Source organism: Nelumbo lutea, chromosome 5 (assembly GCF_056320005.1).
Source record: "Nelumbo lutea isolate HS-2025 chromosome 5, American lotus-T2T, whole genome shotgun sequence".
Taxonomy (NCBI): domain Eukaryota; kingdom Viridiplantae; phylum Streptophyta; class Magnoliopsida; order Proteales; family Nelumbonaceae; genus Nelumbo; species Nelumbo lutea.
The window spans coordinates 13632466-13646915 of record NC_142688.1 but is presented as its reverse complement, the minus strand read 5'-3'; the positions used below and the strand labels follow the sequence as shown (position 1 = coordinate 13646915).

The following is a 14450-nucleotide window of genomic DNA, read 5'->3' as shown; positions in this document are numbered from 1 at the left end:
GATGGATCAATAAGATATTTTGAATTGGGCCAATCGAGTTTAAAGTATTTATTGGATTGGATTGAACCTGGTCCATTTGTAATGGATTTATATTGGATTGGGTTGGATTGAACCAATATTTGGTCCACTAATAAAAGATAAGAACACAAGTATCAATAGACCAAGTTTGGGTTGGAACCACTTTGAACTAAGAATGGCAACAGGGCGGGGCAGGGACGGGGCCGTCCCAGCTAACAGGGACAAGGTTATCCCCATTCCCCGTGATTTTTTATAATGTTAACCATTTTATTTTTATTTTTTATTTTATTTAAAAAATAAAAATAAATATAAAAAAAGATTCAAACATATTCAACCATATTTTTAAAAATATTAATATATAGATGTATGTGTACATATATACATATATAACATATGCATACAAATATACATATATATTAGTGGGGATCCCACAGGGTGGGAGTGCACTCCTTGTCCTTGCCCCATCCCCGCTAATGGAGTGAAAATTTCCCAATCCCTGTCCCTGCGGGGGGAAAATCATCCCCATCCCCGCTCCATTCGGGATAGACCCCCATGGGAATCGGGAAAATGGAAAAAATTATCATTCCTAATTTGAACATATTGAACGGTATAGACATTGAGTTGGACTGGTCCAAAATACTCATTGGATTGGTTTGGACCTAGTCCATCTATAATGGACTTGATGAGGGCAGATTTGGCCCTCCAGTGAAATTGTGACACGTGGCACCTCGTGACAACTAGGAAAACACCCAGCCAACAAACTTACAAAATTGGTGACCCACCAGGGCACCAGTCTGGCCGGCCTGGCGCGACCTGCGCGGCGTGACCTGCGCGGCGCGCGCGCAGCCTAGCGCACGGCCTGCGCGACCTGGCCGACCTGGACCAGCCTAGCGCATGATCCGGCCAAGGCGCCCACCGACGAACCTGGCCTAAACACTGTCTCGTCGACTGACACAGGCGCCAGCTTGACGACCTGATCTAGACACTGACCCGCCGACTGACACAGGCGCCGACCTGACGACCTGGCCTAGACACTGACCCGTCGACTGACACAGGCGCCGACCTGACGACCTGGCCTAGACACTGACCCGCCGACTGACGCAGGCACCCCTCTGACAACCCGGCCCAGGCGCCAGCCTGACGACCTCGATGAGTTCACCACCGTACCCCGGTTCTGACAGGATGCGATGAGTCTTACCGTTTGGAGGCTTTTCACCCACCTAACCCACGAGGACTCCAATATATAAAGACTTCACCCCCGAAAGGGGAGGGGGATGAAAAAGAAAGGGAAGTAACCCTGCTATCTAGCTCTCTCATATTATCTTCAAAACTCTCTACAATAAGAGTGCTAACTTAAGCATCGGAGAGCCCCCATCGGGAAAATACCCCCGGGACCTCTGATTCAGTTCTCGCAGGTCCTTCAGCTCCCGCCGCCTACGAAGATGAGGAAAAGATGCAGTTCTCGGAAGTCCTTCAGCTCCCGCCACCTACAAGGAGGAGGAAGAGATGGAGTTCTCGGAGGTCCCTCAGCTCCCGCCACCTACAAGGAGGAGGAAAAGATGGAGTTCTTGGAGGTCCCTCAGCTCCCGCCACCTACAAGGAAGAGGAAAAGATGGAGTTCTCGGAGGTCCCTTAGCTCCCGCCACCTATAAAGATGAGGAAAAGATGGAGTTCTCGCAGGTCTCTCAGCTCCCGCCACCTACAAAGAGGAGGAAAAAATGAAGTTCTCGCAGGTCCCTCATCTCCCGCAGCCTACAAAGGAAAGAAGACCACCTCATGCTGAGGGCAGTCGGATTGCGCCGCACCAGGGAGCTCCAACATTCTCTAAGGCATCGGCCGCCTAGTAGGGAGTTCATCAGGCAGTTCGCCACCAGGGAGTTCGCCACCAGGCAGTTCGCCCCCAGACAGTTCGCCACCAAGGAGTTTGCCACCAAGCAGTTCGCCACCAAGGAGTTTGCCACCAAGCAATTCGCCCTCAGGCAGTTCGCCACCAGGGAGTTCGCCACCAGGCAGTTCGTCCCCAGGCAGTTCGCCACCAAGGCAGTTCGCCACCAGGCAGTTCGTCACTAAGGCACGCCACCACCGGGTCGAATAACGAGGTACTTTGCCAAAAAATTTTACATCACAAAACATTGGTACGTGGCCGAAAACAGTTACATCAGGACTAATACTACACCAGATCAGATTGGACCAAATCTGATCCAATTGACACCCCTATCACACGCTGCCACTCCGGTAATGTTTGGTTCACTGCTCTAGTCCTCATTCTATTAATTCTAACTCATTCTGGGCAAAGCCAAAAATGAATAACATTAGAGTGTTTGGTTACAAAATTCAGCCTTATAGCATGAAAACTGACTAGCCTTGCATGAAAAATAATCATGCCCCATCTTGCTCATTTCATTCTTTGAGGAAACTCTACCTATAAAACTATTGCCATGTTTACTTTTATGACAGAAATTTTATAAAAGTCCTTTTACAAAAGTACTTTTATTTGAAAGCACTTTTATGAAAGTACTTTTACGAAAGCACTTTTGTGGAAGTACTTTTATGAAAGCACTTTTATGAAAATACTTTTATAAAAGCAACGGAAGCTTTTTTAGGAAAGTATTTTTATAAAAAGCATTTTTACGAAACTACTTTTATAAAAGCACTTTTACGAAAGTACTTTTACAAAACATATATGCCAATTGGTAAACATTGACTATTGGAGACCTAGGCTGGCGATTTGTGAATACCGGCACAATTTTTTTTTAAAGAATGAAAATGAGCAACATAGGACACCTGTTAGTCTGAAAAGAATTCATTTTTAGGAAAAAAGTGTTTGGTTCATAACAATATTTTCTCATTCTGCCTATTTTTATCCATTCTTTTCCATTTTAGAATTTCATATTGGGTACGAATGAAAAAGAATGATAATTGAACTAAACATGTCATTCATTTGTCTTATTGTGCAGTGTTGCATTAAAACATCCTAATTTCATGATTTAAATTCAGGCATTGTAACTCAGTCTATTAGAACGAAATACCAACCAGAGCTGGAGAAGAACAAAGATGTTGCCGCTGTCATTATACTTGACTGCCTCCTTCATCTCCTTTAAGGCCCCATTTGGTTTGTGGTAATAGGGGTCTGAATGGAATCAGATTCGGAATGGGCTATTCTGGTTCCCACTGTTTAGTTGGGTGGAATTGAAATCTCATTCCCATTCTTAATGGAAGGGCATTCTCCATTTGAGGGAATGGTCATTCCCTTCCCCTCCCTTAGAAATGAGATCCTATTCTTGTTGATTCAAATTCTCATTTCCATTCTTATTTGAATCAAACAGGTTATGAGAATAGATGATTCCGATTTCGATTCCAATTCCGACTTTAAATCAAACGGACCCAAATTTCTATATGATATCATCGACTTCCGTTAGCTTTTTCTTGCAACCGCATTTTCTTGCTTTTGCTTCTCCCCTAAGCTCTCCTTATTTTCTTTCAATTTTTAGACAAAAATATTTCAATAGAAAACAAGCCAAACAAAAAAAATCTTTCTCTAATATCAGCTCTCTCTCTCTCTCTCTCTCTGAGATCGTGTCTCAGACTCTCAATCCCTACCCTATCTCTCAATATCTTCTTTTTTCCTCTGTTAACAATCTAAAACAATCATTATTTTTTATTAAACCATAAACTGCTGCCCGGGTCGAACTGTTTAGCGGTTCAACCATTCAGGTCGGAGACCATAAGGGTAATTTTGATATTTTATACAACTTAAAAGGTCGTATGATGCATACATGACCATTTTCTGTCCAATTTTCTGATAGAAAGTTAATGAAGGAGGATATTTGACTTGAATTGGGATTTGATTTGCTCCTCACAAAGCGCACCTCACAGCCCAACCCCACAGTGTATTGGGAATCTCCTCATGAATAATAATACAAAGTATGGAAAATATTCCTGATGTGCAACTGGGATATGTTGTGATGTTGGTGTAAGAAGCACACTGTGAAGAGCAGATCTGAACTCATTTGACACATGAAAACTGAGTCCAGATCTACTCTTCACATCAACCTCACAGCATGTATCAGCCGCACATCAGGAACATCTCCCTTGTATGTTATTATTTATGAGAGATATTCTCAATACATGTTGGGATGCGGCTGTGAGGCCAGCTGCTGTGACGAGAAGATCCCAATTCATGAAAGCTTGGAGATTTGAAACTTTTAATAGTTTAGTCAGTAATGTGGCACACCTCCCATAGTTCAGGGGCTTTTTGAAGTTTAGTCACTGTTAAATGGGGCTTGGATCTGCTACCCACAGGCTGTTCCCACATTGCCGCAGGGCTTTACAGCTGCTCATTGCTACAATCTCCATTGTCATTCATAGGAAGATGTTCCTAATACAGGGCGATGATGGTCTATGGGGATAGGAACGTGGGAGCAATTTGTGAATAGCAATCCGAACTTCCAAAGTGATTAGATGGTCCTAGGTGTTGGTATTTTTGTTCATATGGCGTCATTATTTTAAAGAAAATGCAAGTTGGGAAATTTAAACCCTAATCAACTGCTTTAAAAATTAAAGAACTAACCATCTATACACTACATCTAAATACACTAAATTTAAGAATAAAATACTTAAACCTCCCCTAGTATTTCATTTAAATACTGAAACATCCCCTCAATTTTTAAAAATAGACTCAAACCTCCCTTCTCAAAAGATGTAGACAAAAACCTCCTATCCATTTCTCTATCCATGTCTATTAGAACGTGATGTCATGTGCACTTTTAAGTTTATTAATTCCTATTTTGCCCTCCATTACTTCTTCGCACGTTTGATTGTGTCATATATGAAAAAATAAAAATAAAAATAAGAAAACGCCACCTTTCACCGAGTAAGGAAGACAACGTCCAATTCACCACTGCAATGGTGTTTCAAAGTGATATGAAACAAAAGACCATCAGAGATGGCCAATGGATCAGATAAAGATCAAGATATTCGAGTTGTAGTTCTTTGAGGGTGTTATTTAGAGCATCTCTTACCCTATCTGGCGACAAGTCAGAGGACTCAGAGCACCATAGCTTTGATGTGATTAAGAGGTGCTTTCTCTCCACGCCTGCTTGTATGGCCTTCTTCAGTGCATACCCAACCTCTTCTTGAACTTATACTCCAAAGCCGTGTCCATGTGTCAATAACCAGTTTCAACAATTGCAGTGAACACAGAAGCTTCAGAACCAAGGTCTAAATCCAATTTAAAAAGCGAGGGTAAGTGTTTAGGTGAAATACCAGGGGAGGTTCAAGTTTTTTACCCTAAATTTAATTATTAACAGTTTTGTTCATTACTATTTTTTGCTAATAATTTAATTTTTCATTATTTTTAAATGGACTTTAAATTAATTAAAGTTATCTTTAAAATCAATACACTTCCATTAATCAGGGCTTGTACTGTACACGGCATCCATATGCTGCACGGGCCGATGTCTAACAAGTAACAACTACTAAAGCAGAATCATACACATTTTTTTATGAATAACAAAATCATACACATTAGTGAACACCATATTTATGGTGCCTTGTTGCCTAGAACGGAGAGCCCATTTTAAGTTTCTACCCTGGAACACAGGTACAGTTCCGTCAAAGGGGTCCCGACTCTGATGATGGTTCTCATTACAGAGGAACCTAAGTTTAAAAGTTTCTTCTGAACAAGAAGAATAAAGATAAATGCAGACCTGATTGAGAAAGGGCTTCAAATGGGGCTGCAAACAACCATATGTGGACTGGAGCATACCCCCTACCATGCGCATAAGCGCATCAGATCATCTGTCGCGAATCTGTTATAGCTTGCATTCTCAAGTTTAATGCTTGCAGGATCACCTCCAGAAAAATGAAGATGTGGAAACTTGCCACCAGAGTCACCACAGGGAAGAGTATATATAACTCTGAAATTGTGGTTTCTTGACTTGATTTGGGGATGGATGCCATCGAAAAATATTTTTGCCTCAAACTCTCATTTTGCCGGCAACACTCCAGCAAATAAAATGATCTTAATTTTAAGACCCAGGCAGAAAAAAGAATCCAATCAGACTTTTCCTTCATACTGGAAATTCAGTTTGTAATCATGTTGCAAAGTTGCCAGTGTGCTTCTACAAGGACCCTCTGCAAAACAATGAGCAAGAGAATAGTAAGCTCCAGCTTGAGTAGTTTTTGTCAGAGCTAAACTTCTATCCTGATCACATCAACAGTACTAACCTCCCAATACTGTGTGAAGTTGTTGAAGATCATCGGCAGAGCATGCATCTATTAAAGCATAAACACCCGGTCTCAGAGCCTCATCTATTTCCCTGCAAATTAGGAAACAGAACTTGTTCACTGTAGTGTGATGCTTAAAATTCCAGCTGAATAAAAAAGATGGTGGGGGAGGGGACAGAGTATACACAGGTAAGAAAAGTATAAGCTAACAATCTATAAGATTCACAGATAATGGTAGAACCACCTTCTAATGCCCGTTTTAAAGGGTCCATATCCTGAATAAATCCATATGTAATTTGACAGAAACAGGAAAGAGTACCGTCCAAGGACATCCTTTTGCTGTCTTACCTGCAAAGGTTGAATAAAGAGAAGATAAAAACAGGATAAAATTAATAATTAATTAATTAGTCTAGAAGTGTGAGAAAATTATATTAAGGCAACACAATACTGATTACAGAAATGCTGAAATTTGAGAAATAATGCAAAGTGATGATCCTAAAATATCTATCCTTTGTCCTCGTGAAATATAAATGGTTTTGTATTTCAAAACTAGATAAGGTAATCTATATTTTTTATAAGTAAATGTGATTACACTAAAAAGAGGTAAGGTAATATATTTGATGCAAGATAGAAATAAATAAAATGCTTTACATCAATATGGACATAAGATGTTAAACATACATGGCAAGAGGTATCATTCCATGGTGATTTTTAATTTTAGTGGTAAAGAAAGACTGCTAGAACAACATATCCATTTCTTTTGCAGTGCAAACACTTTGGCATGTCACCAAGTCCATTGTTCTATAGATTGGTTTCTTAAAAATTCCAAGTACTAGGATATTTTGCAATGCATTTTGTACAAGCTAACAATATAATAGAGTTTTCCCCAGAAACAAATGAAGCATCAGAATGCCATTGATGATGCTTAATAAAAGGAGAGGCATGTTACATTGCCAAATGGCTAGTTTCTAACACCACAAACCTCTTTGATCAAAAAAAAAAAAAAAGAGAACACAAACCTCTTCATAAATCCTCCGAAGAAAACTTGCACACTTTACTCCCTCTTCAACTTCCCAAGCAAAATAACCTTTGCTGGCCACTAAATCAGTATCCACTGTCTCCAGACAACGAAGGAGAACAAAAACTGAATCTTCAAGCAGAGCGATACACCGTTCTGACTCACTATAGAATAATTACAGAAAGTAGGAATATATTAGCGCTAAATGAATCAGAAAACAAAGGGAAGGGCACCACAAACTAAATGCCTACATACATGTGAAACAAAACAATAAATAGGTACTTCATTGTCTGGTGGAAGTGTGGAAGCCTAACATGACAGAAGGAACAAATGAATATCAGAAATTGATTGTGTGCAAAGTTTTTTCCAAGTGGTTTTTTATGCATCCCTACTTTTATCTGCAAAGAATAAAATTACAGTAAAATCACCACCAGAACCCCATGCACCTTGCCACCAACATCTCAGACTAAAAAGTTCCACCCAGCGCACAAAAAAATTTATAAATAATTGATAGCTCACTATTCACCTTATATCCCAGCACACAAGCAGATAAGAAAAATACCTCTAGGACAACACACACACACACACACACACACTAAAAAACAGGCTTTAGAGGAGGAAATTGTACACATACCCCTTGTGATGCCTAAGGACAGCACACACTAATCTGCAGCATGCAGAAAAGAGATCTATTGAGAATTGCTGATCTACAATGTTTGAACTCATGCATGCTACATGCCTTGAATCTTGGTCACCTGAGCCTTGGGAAGTTCTAAGCTCATGGAAATCTTTAAAAAGTGCTGCTGGTGTGTGCAGACATTGCGCCACATGAGAGGAATCCATTTGAAACAGTGCATGTCTTCCAGCAACCTTCGTTAGTACCTCAATGCACATAAGAATTACTGATCCTGGATCTGGATTAACATGTCCATGGTTAGAGGTAACCTTTTTATAAAAGATTAATGTACCCTGCAGGTGAAGAATTATGTTGAATAGAGCACCAACTAAGCTCTGAATATGTCTTTTAACCACACTCAAGCGCTTGCGCCCTGTCAAATAGATCTGGAGTCAGAACATGCATGTCCATTATACAGCAATGAGGAGTTCTAAAAAGATATGATTTTTATGGAGTCTCAGGGAGTGAATAGTCCTAGGGATATGAGTTCACTTCAAACATGAAATTTATAAGTTCATATTATCACAAACCTATGCTATCAAATCAAAAAAAAAAAATGCATAAGATAATATGCATCTGCACAAGACACATTGATTTAATTGACCATACATGCCATGCATTCAATTATCTAATCGAAATAAATCCGCGCATTATTTATATAATTTTGTCTCTGTTACATTGCTTGAACCCAAAATTTCCTGTAATTTTGTCTAGGCTAAAATTATGGTTTTAGTCAACAAAAAGTAGAACCCAGACACAAAAACCAAGGTCCAACATAGAACCTCAAATCCGTCTACCAGATAAAAACATGTTTTTGAAGAGTAAAGAAGAAATTTTATTAAAATAAAAGAAAGGTACAAGCTGACTGGGTGTCAAGATGACACACCACACCATATTTGAAGAATAATATTCTTCAGATAAACCAAGGTTCAACATAGAACCTCAAATCCATCTACTAGATAAAAACATTTTTTGAGAGTAAAGAAGAAATTACGTTAAAATAAAAGAAAGGTACAATTTAACTGGGTATCAAGATAACACACCACACCATATCTGAAGAATAATAGAATAATATAATTACTAATAATAGAAAAGAAATGCAACTATTAGTAACCACCGCTAACTCATATAAACCATAAGCATCTGAAACTTAAGAAGATGTAATGAACATGGTGTAAAACTGTAAAAATACAACCAAATAACACCTAGTGTTAACTAGTAGTAGCCACACAGATCGTTTCTGGATCAACAGCATGAAACTTTACTAAAGAAAATAACCAAAGAGAACATAAGATGGTAATCATGCAGATCATCAAACAAATAACACAAACAGGAAATTGCAAAAGGCAAGTAATAAGTAAGAAGATCAAACAAACAGTATATCTTGAAAGATGAAAACATAGTTTATAGAAACTGCAAACAGATAAAGATAATATCAACCCATTTGTTGTAGAACATTTGGATGCAAATTTGTGCATAACATAACAATAGAGGGGCTGACTGGGGCACATCCCATATTAAGATAAACCAGGCACATATAAATTATTAATCAAAAACATCTTGATTTTTCAAGACTATATAAGGTATTGTATTATATAAAAAAACAAAAGTGCAAACACTTTTCCTAATTACAAGGCACTACACACCGGGGTATAATCAACATATACAGCTTTTTTAGTTACAAAAAAGCACAAGAAGACAACATCACTCCTACATAGCTATCCATTATTATTACAGACAGGGTATCTCCTATTTTTTCACTGGAGATGTGCTTGGTTTATAATAAATGGGATGTGCCCTAATTAGCATCCTTACATCATAGCTGAAACATAACCATTATAGATGGGGGAAGGGAAACTGGCATCAATTCTAGTACTTGCTTCAAGTAAGGGGAAAAAGTGCTAGGATCTTTGGATAACTTAAAGGGTATTCGAATTCAACAATACCTGAAACAGATTCAAGAATCGAATCCAAGCAGTCAACCCCAGCCGCAACAACTGGGGAGACCTTCCCCCCATCTTGGCTTCCAGTATGTATTTCATAGATCATATTGCAGCCCCCCTGCACCCCAACCAGTGCTCTCTCTATAGCCTGCATAGCTGACAATAGATGCAACTCCAAAGGCTTCCTGATCAAAACTTTGAATGACATCCTTAACCTAGCTTTAAATTCGTCCAAGTTGTATGGCCCGTGACAAAGTGATGATCCCAATGGTTCCATTTGACCTTGCAGTGTCTTTGTACTTGATTCTGTATCATGTGATGCTAGAGTAGCCCTTTTGCCCTGTAATGAAATGCATCTCCCTATTGCTCTTAAGTGTATATCTACAAGCCTTGCATACACATTTCTAGATGAAGTAGGATTGGTTATGGAAAAATTATTCCCTAAAACTTCCAGATATTTTAGAATACCATCTAACCAAACAAAAGAAAATGAGTGTGGCACTTCAACCATGTCTGCAAACTCTAATAGCACAAACTGTGAAATACCAATAAAAAGGGGAGTCAAAGTTGATGACAAGGGATTGAAGTCAATGAGCAATTTTAGTCCGAGAATAGCTGAAGAAGCAATAAAAAGCTGTCTGACTAAAAATGCCACTTCAGGATTTTCACCTTTTAACAAGCCACACACCAAAGACTTCTTCAAGTGCTCTAGCTCAAATGAATCAACTGCAGTCAGAATACTAACAGCACATTCTGCATGGTCTATCTGCAACCCTTCCTCCTGGAAACTGGAGCTTTTAACATCAGAATTCTTAGTATTTTCATGGTCATCATCAGTCTCAGATGCCGATCCATCCATTCTACCAGGAAAATTCTCCTCTTGTTTGCCAGATGAATTCATGATCTCATCTCCAGATATATTGAGTGACTCCTTGAAGATTAGCGAACCAGTTAGATGGTCTATTTCGGGAAGATTATGCAAATCAGATAAGCCCTGAGGCTGTTGACCATTCTCAAAAAGCAATTTGCGCAGGCAAAAATTCATAAAATTCTCAAACACACTTATGCAAAGACTGATCTCAGACATATGACCGAGCTTCTGTATCAATGATTTTGTTTTCACAGGGCAACACTTCTCATCTATGCTGTTCAAGGAAGATGCTAGACCCCACAAAAATCCTTGGAAGCAAGAAACTGTAGAAGACAATTTATTCAAATCGGCAACACTGACACCAGTTTCTAATTTCGTGTTACAACTATTATTTTTTAGAGCATCAAGCACGCTTTCGGTTTGTTCCTTCAGAGCCTTTGCCACAAGTATCACAACCTTCCAGGTATCAAACTGTTTGGAGAAATCATCACTAGGCTCAGCTTCAATTATATTATTCTGTTCTCTAGGCAAAATAAAATTGGGTAATTTCAGTTGAGGCCTTTCGTATGTTAGGGAGCTAATTGCAAGACCAGATTGATGTTTGATTAATGTCAGAAATACATATGATGTATGATCCATCAATGAGAAGAATATATCTTTCATTTGGCTAGCCTGCTCTCCCAATAATGAATATGAGAATCCACCAATTGCAGAGACAGACTTTAAAAGCCATATAACAGAAAAGGAACCATCAAATAGTATTGAAACAAGTGAGGATTCTTGTGCTCCTATTGTCTCCTCACAAGATACCATTACTAAGTATTTCAAGGCCCTCCGGCAGGATAAGAACAACCTGAAAAGCTCATAGCAACTGTTCAGGAATAACTTTCCCTGAACATTTAATAAGCTGCAAATCACAAACCTGAAAATACAGAAAATCAACTTTATCAATGCAAAAGTTGAACAAGAGAATACAGAACACACCAAACATAATGGCTCAGAAGGTTTAACAATGAAAGAAGATACCAAACTATATATCCTAGGGTAGTTCCCTAGGTTCCATAACCATCTTTCCTTAATAATTATTCATAATTTTCACAAGAGAAGTATAAATTTCATGTTCAAGTCTAGAAAATCAACACTTTATGAGAAGAAAAAGAACAAAGGAAAGAAAATTCACAAAATATCGGGGCGGAACCCTTACTTTTGTTATAGGAAAGAAGAAAAGAAAAGGTGGAAGAAGAAGATGTGGAAGAAGAAAATGTGTTGATTAGACAAAATGTTAAGTTCTTCCCTTTGCTTATTGGTTCAGGTTTTGAAATTTTTGAGGGCTCAATCAAGGATCAAAATTTCGATATGATACACCCAGTATCGGGTGTATTGTATTGTATCTTTGGGGTCCCGATACCTGTTTACAAGTGTTTTCGGGGACCCTTTTTTTTAAATAATATATATATTTAAAAATGAAATTGAACACCAAAGAAATAAATAAAAAAATAGGGGGAATATCGTTATAAGCACCGATACACCTCTACCGATACACAGAGGTGTATAGATACTTTGAACCATGGGTTCAATACAGCAGTTAGCAATTTTGCGTTGATTAAACCCTAACAAAATAAGAAAATAATAAAAAGAAATTAGTATATAAACGCATAAAATGAATATTCTAGTTTAATAATGTTATTTTAAAATTACAATGTCAAAAATTTAAAAATATAAAAGTATTTTATAGCCCAATGCACAAAACTACTTGGCGACTGGGCGAGGCAAGCCTCCAAGGGCGCCTTGTCACCTAGGTGTCGCCTTGACAACTATGCTTGGGAGGTCTCTTTTAATTCCTAGAAGGGGGCGGTTGAGGTTTGAAGAAGGTTGGGAAGCTCTAGTACGAGTGGCCTCCTTTTCTCTTTTTCTCCCATTAAGTCGGGTGCAATGAAACCCTAGTTTTTTAACTTTTTAGTATTGACCTCAGTTAGGTCCATAAAGAGTGAAAAACCATTTTTTTATTTTCATTTGATTAATGGAGCAATCTAGAAGTGAAATGAAACAAATTCCGATATCCAGGGTTGGTCCATTAGATTCCTTTTTGAGTGGAGTGACTACAATTAAATTAGATGGAACCAATTATCTAGCCTGGGCAAACTTGGTGCTAAACTGGCCTCCACCCCTATAGACTTAAATCACAAGCTTTCTGGTGCTGATGGTGAATTGTTGTCTGATAGGGGAGTGTTCCAAAGACTACTTGGGAAGTTGTTATATCTCTATATGACACGGCCAAATATTTCCTATGCAGCGAGTTTAGTTAGTTTATGCATTGTCCTAGAGATACACATTTAGCAGACACAGAAAGAGTTTTATATTATTTGAAAGGCACTCCAGGAAAAGGTATCATTTTTGCCAAACATGGACACATGAAGTTGGAAGCATACACTGATACTGACTGGGCCGGATGTATTGATGATAGGAGATCCACCTTAAGATACTGTGCTTTGGTAGCGGGGAACATTGTCTCATGGAGGAGTAAGAACTTGTCTATAGTAGCTAGATCTTCAGCTAAAGCAGAGTACAAGGCAATGACACATGGAGTGTCAGAATTATTGTGGTTGAGATCACTTTTGGGAGATTTGGGTGTTGACTGTGAGAAGCCAATGATGCTCTATTGTGATAATCAGGCAACTATCAACATTGCGCATAATCTCGTCCAACATGACAGAAATAAGCACATAGAGGTCAACAGACACTTTATATGAGAAAGAGTTGCTTCAGGGGAAGTTTGCTTGCCATTCATTGCTTCAAAGGAGCAGTTAACCGATGTCTTGACCAAGGGTGTTCCAAAAGGAAAATTAACTCACTATATAAGCAAGTTGGGCATGATTGAAATCTATGCTCAGCTTGAAGGGGAGTGTAGAGAGGACCGAATGGGCCCTAGTACTTATTTATGCTTTAAGTAGTGTGAAAACCTTATTTAGTCCTAGGTTACAATAGAGAAGTAGGAGAAGAAGAAAAAGGGTTCGGCCAGTAGAGGAAAATCAGTCCCCTCTCTAGTTGACCCACTTGTATTTATCTCCAATAACATAGTTACAAGAAAGACCATATTGTCCCTCATAAGTGATGGGACACATAACTTAAGCTTAAACAAAACAGACCTTTCACTCTCAAATAGATAAACCCAAATAACCAAAACACCCATGCTTTGTGTACTCTAACACTCCCCCTCAAGTTGGAGAGTATATGTCATATAGTCCTAGCTTGTCACAAATATAATCTACTCTACCCCGAGACAATCCCTTTGTAAAGAGATCTACCCACTAATTTTCTAAGCTCACATGAGATGTGGTTATCACTCCACTTATCACTTTCTCTCTCACAAAGTGAGAATCGACCTCAATATGCTTAGTTCTCTCATGGAAGACTGGGTTGGAAGAGATGTGAACAGCAGCTTGGTTATCACAGTATAGTCTCATGGGTTTGTCAACCGAGAACCCCATCTCTTGTAGCAAGTTCTTCAACCATACTAGTTCACATGTAGTATGAGCCATAGCTCTGTACTCAGCATCTGCACTACTTGCCACCACTGTTTGTTTCTTGCTCTTCCAAGTTACAAGATCGCTACCAAGGAAGGTACAATACCCTGTAGTTGATCTCCTATCTGATATAGAACCAACCCAATCAACATCTGTATATCCTACTATTTCA

General features: G+C 38.9%; 1 protein-coding gene across 3 annotated transcripts in view; it reads right to left on the bottom strand.

Annotated features, from left to right (window-relative positions):
- Positions 1 to 5496: 5496 nt before the first annotated feature.
- Positions 5497 to 14450, bottom strand: part of LOC148850461 (Urb2/Npa2 family protein) — a 31432-nt gene continuing 22478 nt past the window's right edge. For all 3 annotated transcript variants that reach the window (XM_088946980.1, XM_088946979.1, XM_088946981.1), the window contains 6 exons: positions 9887 to 11676; positions 7899 to 8313; positions 7266 to 7428; positions 6491 to 6594; positions 6247 to 6338; positions 5497 to 6153 (listed from right to left, as the gene is read on the bottom strand). In XM_088946980.1, coding sequence (XP_088803106.1) covers positions 6077 to 6153; positions 6247 to 6338; positions 6491 to 6594; positions 7266 to 7428; positions 7899 to 8313; positions 9887 to 11676 — 2641 coding nt within the window. In that variant the 3' untranslated portion in view covers positions 5497 to 6076. The remainder of the gene's footprint in view (positions 6154 to 6246; positions 6339 to 6490; positions 6595 to 7265; positions 7429 to 7898; positions 8314 to 9886; positions 11677 to 14450) is intronic.